General features: G+C 34.9%; 2 protein-coding genes across 10 annotated transcripts in view; both read left to right on the forward strand.

Moving 5' to 3' along the window:
* The window catches only part of LOC134527198 (importin-11-like), a 423,976-nt gene that overhangs the window by 108,539 nt on the left and 296,388 nt on the right, over window positions 1–19,049 (forward strand). The window lies entirely within an intron of this gene.
* Window positions 9,778–17,273, forward strand: LOC134527200 (uncharacterized). The gene is made up of 2 exons (XM_063359656.1): window positions 9,778–14,753; window positions 15,847–17,273. The coding sequence occupies exon 1, from the start codon at window positions 11,269–11,271 to the stop codon at window positions 12,370–12,372; it is 1,104 nt and encodes a 367-aa protein (XP_063215726.1). The 5' UTR covers window positions 9,778–11,268; the 3' UTR covers window positions 12,373–14,753; window positions 15,847–17,273.

The raw sequence follows: 19,049 nt of genomic DNA on the forward strand, positions 1-19,049 counted from the left end.
GCTCAGTAAGCCTCGGGAGATGTTACGTCACATGACCTTGGCCTTAACCCAGCTGCACGCCGGTGTCTGAGAAGCTTGACAAGACCTTCCGGGCTTTTAATAGCTAGTCTGTGAAATTCTGTAATCAGTGATTATCTCGGTCCCGACCATAAAGTATTAACGAGGTTCTATTGTACCTCAATAGGATGTGTTCCAAGGAAAACGTAAACAGGCCAAGTAAATTGTAAGCATTTAAGTTTTTAAAGTAAGTACTACATTTACATCAATATTTTTCCTCAAATCCCGAATCTTTTCCCTCGAATTTCGGATATTTCGAATACTAGAGATTCGGTGGGATTTGAGGATTCAAGGATTTGACCGGCCCATCCCTAATATTTATAGAATATTTAAAAATTTGAGCGAGAAAATTCGTACTAGTGAAATTTTTTTACGTTATGTTATGTGGACGTCTGACGGGACCAAAGGCATAGTTGGTAGTAATGAATTGTTCGCTCTAATGAAGTTCTTTAAAACGGTGTTTTACTGTATAACCTATGTGTTATATGTTTATCTCTTACCCCAACCACAAATTGATCACAAAAGGCAGAGTCTAAAAAGTCTCAAAATTACAATACCTGTTAATTTCTGTAAACCAACCACAGAGTCAGAAACCGTTTCACTATCTTGTTGCACCCGCTTGTGGAAATTGTGCCGTTCAGCTATGACCGATGACTTGGGAGAATAATGATCACTGAACAACTTCAAAAGTTCCCTGTAACTCTCGTCCTTAGTTTTCTTTGGTTCGCACAGATTCCGTAACACTTCGTATATTTCTTTGCCTAATGACAATATCAAAATTGTGCGCCACTTCGCTTGGTCATCTTTTTTATCACTGACGCCATTGGCAATAAAACACTGTTCCAGCCGCTAAGCGTATGATTCCCACGAATCCTCACTGCAAACAAAATTTTCCACTTTGAAACCTCCCATTTTATCAGTGCTGAATAAATTGATTATTATTGCCGGTACAACATCCCATCCTCGTCGCCATTTGTTACATTTTTATTTAGCAAATCACCAACTAGAGTTACACTTCATAAAGCTATGTCACCATCCTGTTTCAACTGACAACCAGTATCTCATGGCAGCCAATATTACAGACTTAAATATCCCACAGCGTACTTGCTGCATTTATCTATGGTACTATAGACCAGTGGTTCCCAACCGGTGGGTCGCGACTGGATCCTAAAACCATAGAATAAACTATCGAAAAAGATAAGAAAATTCGAGACAAATCTAATTGTGTGCAAACATATATCTATTGTTAAATAAATGTTTTGCTACAAAGTGCTTATATTTTGTCAACCATTTTCAAATCAGAACACAATTTGTTTATCAATAATCAATCTGAAACTTCAAAAAAGCACACACACACACATGCACCTGCAGGTGCACGCACATGCACCCACACGCGCTTGCACTCGCACGTGCGTCCACGCACTTGCACACACACAATAAAAAAATAATGTTTTTTTATTTATTTTTTTATTTTAGCAAAGTGGTGTATGAATGTGTAGATGTATTTTACTAATGACTGGTCAAACGACACGCATGTTGACACTTGTAAAGTATAATTATTCTGGCAAAATAGTGCAAATTGTGTAAGAAATGGCATCAGAAGTGTGGCAGTAATTTACTGTTGACTGTGGAAACAAACTGAATTCAATGTAGACAATAAGTTTGATGGACAATTTATTATTTTTATTCTTTGAAAGTTCACCATCATTTTATTTATTTCCATTATTGTAATATTTTCTTTTTATTTCTATGTTTTAAAAGAGGGTTTATGTAGATTTCTTGTGGTAATTGCTAGATTAATATAGTATTTTCATTTTATTAAGTGTTCTCTATATTATTTTTAATTATTTTTCACTAATACATATTACATTTGTAATAGGTTGGTGTGTTTGCTGTAGCTTGAAAATTATACTAAACCTTTTAATTTGCTTTGAGACTGACACATTATGCCAATGCATTTTTTTGTAAACATACAATAAAAACATTGAGGAGAGAACAATACAAACAAATTATTATTTTCAGTGTTATAAACAGTAAATTGTTATTGATGTGAGTCTGGATACAGGCTTTTTAGTGCTTTTTTTGTAGCCAAAACAATGAATAGTTTATTACTTGAGAAACCTCATAGATAATGTTTGAATAATGTTTATTTTATGTTTTTAAGTCGGAACCGAGCTCTTGATTAAGTTCAAAAAAATACAGTCAAACCTCATTATTACAAACCTGAAGGGACCATAATTTTAGCACTTTGTAACGAGGGTTTGTATTAACCAAACTATTGGGATATCATGACAAAAAAAATTGATTGAACTTTAAATGCCTATTTACAATTATAAAGAAAATTATACACACCGTTGGTAGTATAAGCTGGCTTCACTACATGCATGACAATATGTAAACACTGAAGAAAACAAACACAATGCTACACTTACAGAATAAATCATAATACAAACTTCAATAAACTTGCATTCATGACACATTTTCTATTCAAATATTTGGTTTAAAAGTTAAAGAGCATAGAATAAAAGTATTTTCAGAATTTTTAAATTTTTTTTTAACAAATATCGCCCAACTATGAAAATTAAAAAATTAGATATCTCCTAAAGTATTTGGAATTTCTTATCTCCACCGGTTGTTTTGAAAAGAGGAAGTGAAAGAGCATATAATAAAAGTATTTTCGGATTTTTAGCATTTTTTTTCGCAAATACCGCTACTCTACATATTTACCAAAGCATCAATTCTGGTTTGCACTATCTTTTTCTTGTAGGCATTGTTTACCACATTTAACTTTGGTCGTATCTACTGCTGCCGACTCCCTACACATAGTTTTGCCAACAAGATTGTTGCGATCCTTAAACCGTTGTAGCCAACCATTGCTGAACTTGAAGTCTGAAATTCCTAACCTCAATGCTAGGTGGTTTGCCTTCTTCTGAATCATAGGTCCAGAAATTGGCAAGTTTGCTGCACGCATATCTTAAAACCACTGCAACAAGGTAGCTTCCATTTCTTGATGTTTTGAGTTACAAAACAACTAACACTCGAAATTGAGGTTAAGATACACGTGCGTGAACAATGGAAAATATCAGAACTTTTTTCCATAGAATGTTTAAACTTCTACGTATGTACACTTCCGACGACTAATATTAATAAGGTATAGAGTTCTTTCCTTTTCGTTTTCCATTTACAACATGGCATCTTTTCTAGTTTAGTTACTAGCATCGCCACTAGAGTTGAACTTTTCAATCTTGTTTTTCGACCATTTTGCGCTGTAGGATACATACATGTATCTTTGGAGAAACGTTTGTTTACATGACCGTTATGAAGACGTTTTACTTTAGACTTCTGCGGTGAAATTCGTATTAACCGTTTACTTATACACGTTAACAGCTACTTGAGGGATCAAAACAACTTCGTAATTCATATTAACCGTATTTTGTATTAAAAGTACTGAATAACATAGGAAACCATACTTTATTTTTCGGAACTGTGAAAGTACTTCGCATAAACGGGAATTTCGTACTAAGCGGATTTGTATTAATGAGGTTTGACTGTACATGCACTATTTCGGAGTCAGTGTTCATGTGGAAAAATCTTCAAATGAAAATGGAAGCCACAAAGGATAAAAATGTCATACAAAATTTCCAAAAAAGATATGATATGGCACTTACACGTGCTAATTTTTTAGCTTACGTATATGCTGGATTCAAAAGAAAAAAAAATCATCACTTGGTGTTGATTTGATTGAAGAAAGAAAAATGCATAGCATTTGAGCTTGCAAAATCAAGGTACTCTATGAGTTCACAGCTTCCATTAATGGTTAAATTTCAATCAAAAAGTTTACCTTTCCAAAATTGCTTTTTTAGGATGAAGTAACATTACAGGTTACATGCAAACTATGAGTGGTGGAGAAGTCAGGAATGACATTGAGAAATTTAATGATAAAGTTTTTTTTGAGGTGACAACGTCTAATAAATCGATGAACGCCGGCTGCACACACAAAAAAATGTCCCGTTATTTACATTGTCCCATTTTATGTGTCCCATTACGCTCATTTTATATTGCTCTTTGCTAACCTGAACCTCCTAGTATTGCGACCGAGTCCGTGGCGTAAATCTGTTTTCATACATTTCAATGTAACATTTTCATTGCTCTTTGCTAACCCGTTTCTCCTAGCATTGCTGCAGAGTCAGTGGCGCAGATATATTATTTTTGACTGCATCTTGGTGTTGGGTAAGCCATTTTCCTTCACATCATCCTTGAAACACTCCCATTCGTTTCCTACTTTTCCTATCATCGTCCTATCCTTAACAGAATAACTCAGATTGGAAGAAGTTAAATAACAAACATGTATAAAAGTTATAGTTAACATAATCTCTTTGTTAAAGTAATACAGTAAAACATCCATTAACGAATATTCTATTTAATGAGAAACCCCACGCAAGGAAATAAAATTTTGACTTGATGTAAGCTTTTGGACATATGCCATTGCTTAGCACATGTATGTCTGTAGAAGAAAACAACAAAAAAACACAAATGACAAAAACACAAATCAAGCAAAAAATTGCTGTTGTCAGGATTTAACGCCACACAATACTCCACAACAGGAATATGGTCAACAAACAAAGAAAAAAAAGAAAAATGGACTAACAGAATGAAAAAAAACCCACAAATGATGATAGCACAAAAATACCGAAACCAAAAAATTCAGCACAATTGAAACAAGACAAAAACTCAGCAAAACGAAAAGACGAAACAAACACAATAGTTTTCCAAAACAAAAAAAAAAGAGAAATGGAAAAAAAACCCCCACAAATGATGACAGCACAAAAATATTGAACCCAAAAAAATTCAGCACAACAGTCAAAACGAGACAAAAACACGACCAAACGAAAAGAGGAAACAAACACAACAGTTTTCTAAAACAGAAACATGCGACGTTTCGGGAACTGCTATCTGCTCCCGTCCTCAGGCAGAGACGCACATGGTACGGAAACAGTCGCAAGACATCCACTAATTTTTTTGCATTTTCACTGCTTAAAAGTACGTGCGTATAACCTTAAAATAATATGCACCATGGCGGAAGACAATAAATGTACAAAGAATCATGGATAACACACGTCGTGTATACATGCCACACTTTGTTCAAAATGGCGGGTACATTTAGCGCTAGTGGCGGAAACCTCCCTTACCATCGGTCTGGCAAGACGAACAACTAGTATATTTAGTGTTTTCATGGTTAAAGATGCGGACACGCAAATATTTGTTAACTATGGTGTAGTACAATTTCCGTTTTTTTCAGTTTTCACTGTTGTTTATTTATTTCCACACGTAGTCACGGAAATAAACACGGTACTACTGTAAAATGAATTCTAATCCTAAAAAGCGGCAACAGAATGACATTAAAATAAAATGAGAAATTTTAAATGCAGTTGATGAAGTTGGAAAAAAAAGTGATATGGGCCTAGCTAAATGTTTTGACATCCCGGCGTCTACACTTTCGACCATATTATCCAACCAGGGACAGATCGAAAACAACGATTCTCTGGTAGGAACAAATCGAAAACGTGTGAAAGTATGTAAAAATGATGATTTGGACAAGATAGTGATTTATTTCGACCTTATTAAACATGCCATTAAACAAGTGTATTCTATGTACTTTTTCATGTTTAATTCCTCATATAGTATTAAACAGTCAGAAAGACAGTTCTAGCCATTTATGTGAAGCCTTATGATGACTAGAAATATATCGTGCGAAACCTCCATTTAACAAACCCCTTTACAACAAAAACAACAAATTTTGGTCCCTTGAGATTTGTTAAATAGAGGTTTCACTGTAAACATATTTGAATTAATGAGTGCAAATAAAAGTAAATTTATCAATTAAATTGTAGATTTCATTTCACTCCTTCTTTTTATCCATACAGAATAGTGATGATTCAATAAAAATAATTCAATTTTATTCATAAAAGTATGCAATCATTTCATCAATGTTTTTTTATGACGTCACGTTAAACTATCGTCCGTAAACCGACTACAGACAACCAATTTTTTTCTTCTGTTGAACAGTTACTTACAGCACAAGCTACTTCAGCAAGTGTAGAGAGAGTCTTATTATTTGGATTTGTGCATTCTAAAGTACGTAATAATAATAAGTTAGGCATAGAGAAAGCATCCAAACTTGTGTTACTTTTTAAAGCATTCAACAAACACAACTAAGAGTGATGTGATGGGATGTGATGTGATGTGATGTAATGTGATGTGACCTGCAATACAAACAGGAAAAAAACTAACATAATATTGTTTTAACTGGTTGATCTTCTAGGGTTGACTAGTTTATTCTGTTGTACACATTGTAGTACTGTCACCAATTTTTTTTTAATAGTATTTTGACAATATATTTGACAAACTCTTATGCATTATAATTATAATTGGGTATATAGATTTCATAAAATTTACATGTGGTAGAACTGGGTAGTCTTAAAATGTAATATGAGTATGTTTTAGTTGCCGTTAGTTATGAATCTATACTAATATTATAAAGCTGAAGAGTTTGTTTGTTTGTTTGTGTGTTTGAACGCGCTAATCTCAGGAACCACTGGTCCGATTTGAAAAATTCTTTCAGTGTAGGATAGTACATTTATCAATAACATTAGGGATCCTTACTAAAAGTCCAATTTAGAATCAAATGCGTTGGAGGTGGTTAGATACAACATGCAGTACACGTACGAAGTGTGTGTTGACAATGCCGCAGGTGCTATTGCCTATTAACATTGTTGCCACGCACTAGATGCCTTATCATTCTTAATTTTCCCATACAAGTAAAAAACACCCGTGTGATATTAACAACGAAGCAATCCGTACCCTCATAAGAGTTAAATTAGTATTTAAATACTTTTTATCACTTTAAATCGCAAACCTAAACTATTGTTTTTTTTTCCTCTCTCTGTGTTTAAATTGTTTTTTTTATTGCCCTTTTTTTTCAAGTATATATATTTTACAGACTTGAAACTTCACAGTAATGTTCCTTATGTTATGCAGGATGACATTTTCCGAAAATTAGATCCCATGGGTGGTTAAAACCAGGCAACAGTGGGTACTTTGTCTGCATGAGAACAGGATTTTGCATTGTTCATGCCTTCTGCGTCTCCATGGCAACGGGCATAGCGCGGCAGTGGCGTACCCACAAGGAGGGGCATGTATAATGAGTGCGCAAGAGTGATCTGCCTGTAGATTGCCGTAGCAAAGTACGGGTACATCAGTTGTACGATGCGTGCACGAGTCGCAGACCTGCCAACTCTCACGATTTTGGTGTAAGGCTCATGATTTTAAGGTCCATCTCACGTCCTCACGCCAAAATAGTGTTTCCTCACGATTTTTTGGGGCCCCAAGATTTTGTTTGAAAAAGTTACAAAACAAGTTTTACGAAAGCTTATAGTTACGAGTTTCCATCAATACTCGAGTTACATAAAGGAAGCAATTTTGCGTTTTGTAGCGTGTGCCGTGCTGATTTTTCTATCTCGCATAGTGGAAGAGGAGACATTGTGAAACATGTCGCTACAAAAAAAACACAACTAACACGTGAAGTGTATTGCTTCCAATAAAAAAATTAATTTTGCTGTGAACAGTGATAATAGTGTTACACGAGCAGAATGTTATTTTACATTTTTTTTAGTTGCAGCCCTGCATGATCACTACACGACAGCGCTAAATTATGTTCAACTAAATTAAATCTGCAACCTATAATTTGTTGAAATAAATTTTGAAGCAGTGACCATGTAACATATGTACAGGTATGTCACTTAAATTTAAAGATTCTCATTTGTTGTTTTTTATATGTAACCTGTATTAATGGGCCTGAAAATTTTTACCGAAGACCTCATGATTTTTTAAATTTGAATGTTGGCAGGTATGGAGTCGGGAAACCATCGGTGCTACGTATTCATTTTCTCTCCGGTACATTATACAGCATTGTAATAAATTTTCACTGAATTTTTTTTAATTTACCATTACTGTAAATGGGAGATGTGGCTTAATTTTTTTCCATTAGTATAGCCGTGCGAAGCCGGGTCGGGCAGCTAGTTGAGTATAAAATTATTAATCAACCTGAATTATGATATATTTATTTTGAATGTGATGAGAACCAAAATAACTAATGTAATAAAAAAACCTGGTTTAAACCAAAAAAACTGATTTTTTTCCAACCCTAAGCCTGTAGCACTTTTGAGGAAGGAAATACCAACATCTCATGTTAGTGCAACTAAAGATGAGTTAACACAGGCAGTTCAAATAGTAAATATAGTTAGTGCAGAACTGAAGGATTGACTGTTCGAAATGTTATCACATCATGATGTAATTTTTTCGGACGTATCAGGTTTAAATAATATCGCTTAAGCGTTGTATGCGCTTAATCATCGCACCGTTATTTTAGGACATAAAAATTTGGAGAAAAAAATTTCTTGCATAAACGTTGCATAATTATTTTGATTCCGAGCGCTTTGTGTACGTAGTTTTCCCGTATTTTAAAGTTGTAATCTAATATTTATTCCGATATTACAGCTTAATTATTTAATTAATAGAAATACATAGTTGTCTGAAGTGTAAATTTTCTTTTAAAGACATTTTCAAACGTTATAACCTTTATCTTTTCGTCTTCATCGCCGCTGTGTAACGCTTATAAAAATGTAGCCAGTGCTAGTTGGCATCATTCATGTTTGGTTATGTTGATTCCGATATAGAGTGCACATACGTAGTCGAATATCGATACAGATAGCTCATTGATTGCATGCAACGCGCACGCGTGTACTCTGTCTAGTGCCGAGTTAACTACATTTAATAGCCCACTCTTTCTCGTGTTGTGTACTACGACGATAGTTATGCGCTTTGACTCACGTTCGCGTCACAATTTTGGTTTTTCTATTTAAAGTTGAAGAAAATGTTTTTGTTGCATGACTTATTAATTTAAACTGTTTGGCTTGCTTTTGTATACTCTACTTTTTAAATGAACATACTTTCCTTTAATAGGTTTTGTTTTTATGAATAACTTTACCTAACAAAAGATGCTTTTTTCACATAAATGTCACACCTCTACTTTAAAAACTTGATTTTTAGTAGGAAATGTGCGACGATTATGCGATGAAACACGCGTGTGTGTGCGTGTGTGTGTGTCTATATGTATATATATAAAAAACAGACTTTGTGGCGTTGTGCTCAACTTTTTTTTTTGCCTGCCGAGATTTTGTGCTAACAGAAATTTACAGATGTGCTATTCAAGACTGGGGCAGTAAAATTCACATCGGGCTAAATGAATCCGTGTAATCTGAAGACGTGCTAAGTGAGGGATAGGTGTAAAGATATTTGGCTTTCTTGCAAAACTTTTTTATCTGCTCGAAAGCTTCATCAACACAAATATTGAGATGTTGTACTGCCTGAAAATTGGAATGATGAAATAATAGGTTATCATTCCTCTTGCCACAAAGAATTTTGAGTGAAATCTAAATATTTGTCTTATGAAAGGTAAGTCGATCGAATATTTTTTGAATTTAGTTTTAAAATAAATGAAATATAATTTATTAAGTTAATAATTTCACGTTATTATGTAAAGAAAATCAAGCATTAGTATTGTGAAATTATTTTTACATTCTGTAAACAATAATTTTAGAAAGTACATGATATCTTACATATTTTCTTAATAAATTTGGAGTGTAATATAAATGTATTCAATTCAATAGTAAATTTTACCACGTGTTTTTAATTTACTCAATCAAGAGTCAGAGAATTTGAGTATGTTCTGAAATGCTCGACTGTTCTCGGAAGTACTTTATAATTATTTTATCAATTGCTATGCAACTATACATACATACTTAATTTTTTTATCATCGAAATTTATGTTTTTTATGACTATTTTACTAAATATTAATTTAATATTGGATAATTTTTTCAATAGTATGTTTCTCATATAAACAATTTTTAATTTTTTTTAATAATATCTGATACACAGCACTGAGCCAGCTTTGACATCATTAGCATCTCAATGTACTGGAATCATTGATCCCTCTATATCCTTAACGTCTGCTCCAAATGTAGAAGGGGACCCATTGCCATACACTTCACAATTAGTTAATTAAATAATTTTTTGTATTTTTTTTAGTAATTGTTCCTTTTTAAAAACAAGTTAATCTGATCTACTGTTCTTGGAATGATGCCTTAAAAATTTTTTTTCAATTCTATCCGTCTGAATAGAAATCTCTTAAAAGCTTTTTGAAATTATTTATTTCTTTTTTAATTATGTAATTGCTTTGCATGTTATCGTTTACAGAAATGTTGACCAGAGATCAATATTAATTAATGATGAAACCAGTAATATTGAAGATTTGGATAATACTGTTGAGGAGGACAATGTAGATTGTAATACAGATATTCAAAGTTTTGGAGATGATGAGTAGGCAAAGAAATGATTTTTTTTGTACTAAAATAAAAAGAAAACGTAAAGGGGGACAAATATAGTGTCTTAAAATTAAAAACAAAATACCCTTTCTGGAAAAAATTAAAAATTATGCTATAGACTGGGCAGTATAGAGATGTTACATAAAATGACTCTGTTAATGATACTTTTTTGGCGTGTCATAACAACTGTCATGTGAATTATTTTGCCAAATACCAAAGGAAAATGAACCCACCTCCTAATAATGATTAGGCAATGAAACGAGATAGCTATAAAATTGCCAGAGAACGATTGATTAATTATATTCAACAAGAAGTTATTAGAAATCGACAAGTGATGTCATTAGCTCACTTGAAAGATTGTTATGCTGAATTTGTACAATAAATGTATGAAAACGCAAATTTAGAAGCTAGTATATTCAGTAATCAAGCTCTCGAGGATTATATACAAAGTCAATTGAAACACAGAGTTTCATTGGTTAATATTTCAAATAAACAATTTTTTATATCATCTGAAGTATATATTGAAACAATCGATGATGAAGAAATCAAAGATATATTACTCGAACAAGAAGCACAAGATTTTGCCTTGAAATATCGAAAAAATATATGGAAAATAAAAAAAAACTTTAACAGATTTCATTGATAGTGAAGTATTAAATGAAGGAGAGTGCGATGTTCCAAAATGGTTAGATATATTTTGGACTACTGTTGGCAAAGAAAGCTGCAATCAGGTTTGGAGATTGTCTTCATGTTATTCGCAGGACTCTTATGTACAGCATTACAAGAGGTTCTATCAAACTGTGGAAGCATATTTTATTGGGTATAACCATAAAAAGCCTCACAGGAAGCAAAAAAGTCGTGGATATATTGAGCAGGCAAGGTTATTGCATCACATATCCAAGTACACGTATACTGGAATTGGAGACATCTGCTGCATACTCTTGTTCTTATAATAATCAGTTATGTCTTTCCGGCAATAATCCAACGTCTATATTATCATCTGGAGTAGCGTGGGATAATTACGACCAATTTGTAGAGACAAGCTCTGGTAAAAATACCTTGCATGATACAGTGGGTATCATTTATCAAAATATCCCTACAGAAGAAGAGTTGAACATCATCAAAAGGAACGTAGCATCTACAGAACCTCGACAGAGTTCATCAATTAACGTTCGTGATTTGTCTAGCCGTAGTAAATGTTCATTTGAGGAAGAGTCATTTGAAAAATTACCGAACTCGAAGCAAAGTCGTCCAGAGTTTTGGCATAGTAGTGTATCGTCACCTGAAGATCTACAAAATATAAGTAATTTTCAGCGTAGATATTTTTCATGGGTACTTTCCCATAAATTACAAATTTCAAACACGCCAATGTGGGTAGGATATAATGCAAAAATTTTAAAAGATGACAGTAGAATTCAAAAGGTTGAGTATTTAACACAAATTAATGCTTCTCCCACAGATCCAGCAGTTGTAAAAGAGACGATGCGAAGAAGTTTGCAAATCGCTTTGAAATGCCAGAAAAATTTCTTTAGCTTTACTTACGATTTAGCTATGGCACAGATTGCTTTACGGATACAGAGTGCTGAGGATGAATTTCAGAAACTTTTCATTAATTTTGGACCTTTCCACATAATTTTATCATTCATGAAAGCTATTGGGAGTTTTATAAGTGGATCAGGGTTAACAAATATTCTTATAGATAGCGACATTTTGGCCAGTGGTTCTATCAGTTCTTTTAAAGTGCAAAACACTTTAATCAGGGCAGAAAGATTCATCTTCTACTCTCTCTTGCTTCTTGCTTTGCTGATTTTGCATTTGGAAAGGGTTTTACAACAACGTGATCAGAACTTAGAAAATATTCAAGAATACTGAGAAATATTTAATCAACAAAAGAATGATGACCCACAAATAACCAATGAGAATTAAAAAAAACTATTTATTAATTATGAAGAATATAAAAATGAAACTTTAAATGGAAAGCATGGTAAAACACCTCAAATCTATTTAATGTACACAATATTAGTTTGTCACCACTCACCACCTCCGGCTTGCTCAAAATTAGGTGATGAGTGGAACATACAGGTTAGTAGCAGGTCACGAAGAAATTCTTACTCAATGTTCGATGTATTACCTGTTTTTTTTATTCATGTAAAAATCACACTATATTTCGTACAACAGAGCACAAAAAAAAAATCTGTACCTCCAGAAAGGAGAAAAACACATAGACTCTTATTACGCATTACATTATATTGCCCGGATAAGTTCCGGGCAGGGAGGGCTGGACAAAACCCTTTGTCGCCTCGCTGTGGGCTTTGTCTACAACTACGGTCAAAAAAAATTCTAATTAATTAAAATGTCAGAAAGAAAAAAGGTTGTTAGGCGTCGCCCGGACCGTAGCTGCAAAGTTGTACTTTAATAGAACATTACTATATTATGCGAGCCATCACCCGACCAAGACCTCTCGTCATGGTGCTCGAACAATCACTGAGCTTTACAGCCTTCCTTCCCTTTGTGCGGGCAGTGTCCTGGGCTCGCTAATGTAATTCTCAACCAATCACGGCGCATAGCAACAGAACTTCCACGAAATGCTTACTTCTGTTCCCACGATGCAGCAATTTTGTCTCTTTCTCACACTTCCGTAACCGTGACTCACACTCCTAGCGTGTGAAACAAAGCTTAGGTCGTGGAAAAACGAAGGAGAATTACTTCAGCACGCCTTCCTACACAAAGAAGACCCAAAAAAAAAACTTAAAAAAAAAACTTATGCATTTAAAAAATAAAAACAATAAACCTGGAAAATTTCGTTCACAATAACGTCTAAAAGAAAAAAAATTTACATCATTTGATAATCTAACCTGAAATAAGATAAAAATTTATAACAAATGATTATTACTGGATTGCATGGGAAAGGCTGTAATCTGGGTTGTTACAAGTTGAATATTATCTTCAATTAGAATATAGTATTTGTATAGGTGACTTCAATTTGTTTGTAAACATTTTACCTAAAATAAATATTTTTTTTTAAATGAATTACCATAATTATGCAAGGTATATGACTGTTTATTGTGATAAGTTGATAAATATTGAAACGACACAGCCCGGATTGCTTGATGATTCTCAAAAGAGTTTCTTGGGCATTTGAAGAACAATAAAACAGTTTTCAAGAATCCCGGTAGATTTAACACTCGAGCAAACAATCAATGCTGACGCTGCTTCTAAAACTTGTGGAATTATAAACGTTACAAACTCGTTCTCTGCAAGACAAAAATGGTCAATTACTCATTCACTACGTATGAGTGTTATATCAAAAGTGTTGGAGTTTTGTGATAATAAATCAACAGATGATATTACGAAATATTTAAAAAAGTCAGCAATTAATAAATCTACAAAAAACTTAGAAGTACTGATGCAACTAACAAAGCAGTACACCAACCCTTTTGCATTAGAACTGTCAGAAGATCATCTTTACAATATATCGAAAGGTTAGTCGGTGAACGATGAAGTATACAAATTTTTATCATCAGTTGAAATCTAGGGCGAAAAACAACATAAGAATTTCATTGCTGAGACTCGAGTAACTCCAGATAGGTTTGATAAAGCCATTAACAGAAATAAAATAATTAATTTTGAGTACAAGAAGATGCAAAAAATCAAAATGAATGGAAAAGATAAAGAAGTAAAGATACAAAGAGATGTTTTTGGTCGTCTACTTTATGCGTCACTAAAAAATAAAATTGATATAGAAAAGGCATTAAGTTATCCTTTAGCCCCTATTCTGTTTTCACTCTGTCATACTAATGGAACAGTTTGCAATACCCCCAAATTTGGGGTTATTAGTGAATTACTAGCATATCAAACTGAAATAAATCCTCCAGAAGCAGATATTCACTTAGTTGATGGATTTTATTTATTACATACGTTAAAGAACCTTCCAAACAGTTATGGTAAAATTTCGAAGCATATATTAAAAATACTTACATATAATAAAAAAGAAGTACATATTATATTTGACAAGTACAAAAAACCCAGTATTAAAGATTTTGAACATGATCTGAGAGGTTAAAAGGACAACAGTATGACGTTATACGTAAATACAAAAATTGTCCAACAGATTTCTGCAAATTATTGAGGAGTACAGCTTTAAAGAAAATTTTTTTGAATTTTTAGTTCACGATTGGACAAGAGACGAATTTATTACATTAATCACAGGAAAGAATATTAAACTTAATTATGATCAATGTTACACTTATGAGGTGAGGGCTGATCGCGCATTGCCGGTGATTTCGAGATGTTAACTATGGGCGCCACCACGTGGAAGGGCACGTGGACCCGGCGGAGTCTCTCACTCAGGGCGTGACGTAGCCCAAGTGGGGACGAGTTACCAGCCCTTTCTATCCTAGCTACCCAGACCTGGCCCGCTCTAGGCGTCGGGCACGCCACACTCCTAGACTCACTCACCACGTGATTAAATAAGTACTCACTTTATATTTATTCTCCAGATTTAATTTCACTAACACGTCTCTCTACACGCCCGTTACACGTTACACATTACACGGTTAAAAAGCCTGAGGCACGAATCGGTTTAGGTGAGGGCATGGTCCACACACGTGGCCATGCTGCAAAGTATACTTATTACACGGTGATGAAAAAAAACTCGACTGAGACAATTAATCAATTAAACAGCCCGCTGACCGAGAGCTGCCCCGAGGATGACGAACGAAAGCGATTTAAAAAGAATTAACGATACAGAAATTACTTGGTCAGTGATGAACAAAGGTTGAGGTCCCCGGGGTGCTGGCGCGTCTGCTCTCGGTCAGTGATGAAGATGGACTGGGCTGAGCTCATCGCTCGCAGGTGGCAACATGGCGCCCTTCGCGCCAACACAATTACCGTTACTGTATTCTACGACTCCGTGCCCCGGCGAAAGTTGAGTAAATTACAGATAAACATTAAAAATATATAAAAATTACTGACAATGGAAAGTTTGTTACTATTTACTTATTTAATGATAATTCATATAAAAGCATTCCTATCCTCGTCCAAGTCCGTGCCTGTTCGGGTCCGCCCGGGCAACGTCTATAGTTATTTAAGGTAACCTATTTAAATTACAGAAAACACAAGTAAATTGCACAACACTGGGGCAAAGACGAATGAAAACAAAAAGGGTTTACAAATAATATTAAAACGTAGCAAATTAGGGGTGCGGCGCACTGCAGCTAAGCGCCCTCTTGCCGGGCTAGACACACACGCACACACGCACGCACGAGCGGGAGGTTTGAACTGAAACGGTGGTTGGGCGGTGTCATATCGGGCTCAAAGGGGCCGCAGGCCCGGACGACGTCAGAGGTGTCTAGTTATCATGAAGAAGCTGACACCAAAATTGTGTGCTATATTTGTCAATTTAATACTAACTATTGTGTGGAGATACTGACATGGCCCAGGGCCTAACTGTACTTATACTAAACGGGGGTTCACGTCGATGCATGTCCTAAGATTAATTTGAGGGCGCCACCGTGTAAGGGGCATGAACCCGGGAGAGACTCTTTTTGAGGGCCGTGACGTCGCCCATGTGAGGCGTGATTTTAATCCCCCTAAAGCCAATCCTAGTACTCGCTACTGGCCCGCTCTCAGCGTCGGGCACGCTCTTCACCTACGCAGTGGGCTCTTAAGGTGTCCCACACGCCGTCACACTCAGGATGTTGAAATAAACTAATACAAATTAAATTGTTGGCCGTGGTATATTAAGTGGCTATTTCGCCTACACCTTTGATTATATTACACAATGCCCGCGGCACGAATCGGTTCATGTGAGGTGCGACCTGACCACGTGGTCACACTATACAATTAGTTAATTCGCGGTAAAAGAACCATAGTGGTCACTTATACAATTACTTAAACAGTTCCCCTGGCCGAGAGAAGCCCTGAGGACTAACGTACGAAAGGATTTATGATGATTAAAAATTAAACAGAATTACTCAGCAGTGCAGACAAGCGGTGAGGTCCCTGGGGTGCTGATGCGTCTGCTCTCTGTCGGTGCTGGCGAAGGACTGGGGCGAGCTCAGGGCTCTGCTAGCTTAATATGACTTCTTCGTGCCGAACCAATTACCGTTATATCTATTTACGATTACGTGCCACAGGCAGCTACAGGTAAGACATAAAACACTCTTAATAATTAGATTACACTTAATGCATGATGAAAAGTACTAACTAAAATTATAACAAATTATTATTAATATTAACCTTTCCGGCTTTGACGGACTTCGGTTCACCTCGTGCATGTTCGGTACGTCTTTCCGTTGTTTATACTCTTACTAAATATGAATTAATTAAAGTACATAAAAATACTCCTGGCCGATCTGCCGTCACACGCCACTTGGGGAAAAATAAGCAAAAATAAGAATTACAATGTTTATCACTAGTTAAAGGGATGTGGCGCACTGGCGCTACGTCCGTGGCGTACTATTGAAACACACGTCCTAAGCCCTAGCGGTGGAGAAGGATGGAGGGTGGGGTTTGTTTAGGCGGTGGCATATCGGGCTTAAAAAGGCCGCAGGCCCGAATATTACATTGTACAGATTCTTATATACCATTAATAATGTGGGAAAATTTGAAGTAATTAAAAGTTGAAATTCAAATAATTATCAATTTAAGCACAAGTAAAAAAAAAGTTCTTAAACATACAGCAAAACCCCTTATTTGCACTTTTCATGGGGACAAAGTAAAAAAGTGTAAAAAGCGGGAAAGTGTAAATAAAGGGAAAAGTATAAAAAGGAGTACAGTTTACCTTATTTAGAATTTTTTTCCTTTTGTTTAATAGCACATACTACAATGCAGGTACAAACACACTAACAACAAATTTTACTTTAGTATTTAATCCATTATTAATTTACCACATTTGACAAAAATAAAAAAAAGAATGAAAGCCAAAATGTTTTTCTGATTACTTCCTAAAAATAAATTTGAAATTTTCTTCTGCTTGCTTTTTTGGCTGTTCAAGATTATTTGCCTCTCCAAATTATAAATACAGTTGCAACCGGCAGGGTTTATAACAAATACGGGCTACATACACATTGCTCACAGTAAAAATGTTTTTAAGAAAAGGCCGCAAATTGTTGAATATTTACCGTCAATAGCGCGCCAAACGCGGAGAAAGGTCATTGTACTCGGTCAGCTGCTGTAACGACGCGGCGGCGCATGCGCACTCTATGCTCCGCCCAGGCTCATGACGCCATCAGCCGCCAACCAATAGATGCGAGCTTAGCGGAAAAAAATATAAGCTCCACCTCCCGTGTACCAATTTTATCCAGTTCTAATACCAGTTTATTGGTATACGCACCAGTTTTCTCGCTGCCGTGACATGTTCAAGTTTACGTTTATCATGATGTCTTGATACCAATAATTAATTATTTACGATCCCCAGAAATAAATGGTTAGTTTAAAAAATATGGCGTCAACTGTACAACACTTCCCAAATTATAAAAGACGTATAAAACAGTTACCAAGACACCGCTCATTTTATCTTGTGAAGTTTATGTCTCGTACCAGTATTTCGGCTAAGTTGTGACATAAATACAGTATCAGAACTTACAAGCAGCCATGTTTGTACATTCATGAGTTTACGTTTTTCCCTCGTGCATTTTAGATTGTCTCCTGCTATAATTACTCGTACTTTTACACGCCTAGGCTTAAATTATTACATGTTTAGAAATAAAAGCAACTTTTCATGTTATAAAATATGTATATTTTGCTATTTAAAATGTTCATTGCCTACTAGCTCCACGGTATTTTCTGGTTGTTTATGGTTGTTACGTGACGTAAATAGCGGGATTGATTCGATTTTTGAGACGTAATTCGCGGGAAAGTATTGTATTGGACTATATGGGAACCAAACGGGACCTGAAGAATATAGTGCAAATAACGGGAAAACGTAAATAACGGTAACGTAAATAAGGGGTTTCGCTGTAAATGAAATTTATGCCAAGCTTGGTGATAAATTATCTTTTTCACTTGCCATTTGCCATATTTTTACTGGGAACAATTATAATCTTGCTTTCTTTCACAAAAGAAGAAAAGAGACCTTTTAGTATTTTAAAGAAAAAAATACAAATTTCCAAGAGGTTTCATTCAACTCCTACGAAGTGAACATGCAGCAGCATTAACAACATCGAATGCAGTAGTGAGAACTATTGAATAGTTTGTATGCAGAATGTATTCATTAAAAACCAAAAATGATATTGATAAAGGACGGTATGAGTTATTTGAAAAAGGGTACAAATCGAAAAATGACAATGAAAAAAAAAAATAAAAATAGGATATGACCCTTTTAGCTTGCCACCAACAAAACAAGAATTGTTGGAAAAAATTAAAAGGACAGCATTAATCTCCAATGTATGGTGTAACCCATGGAAAAGTTGCCAGAAAATCATGGATGGAAAATAATTGATGGCAAATATGAATTTTACTTGTTTGATGGTCCCCAAAGTCCATCTTTTGAATAATTTCTACTGACTTACAAGGTACGCTATTAATACTTTTGTTATTTATTGATT

This window comes from Bacillus rossius, chromosome 1 (assembly GCF_032445375.1).
Source record: "Bacillus rossius redtenbacheri isolate Brsri chromosome 1, Brsri_v3, whole genome shotgun sequence".
Taxonomy (NCBI): domain Eukaryota; kingdom Metazoa; phylum Arthropoda; class Insecta; order Phasmatodea; family Bacillidae; genus Bacillus; species Bacillus rossius.

Bases quoted from the DNA above. Each gene is read 5' to 3' on its own strand.
- LOC134527200 (XM_063359656.1), top strand. From the start codon at position 11,269: ATGTACAGCATTACAAGAGGTTCTATCAAACTGTGGAAGCATATTTTA.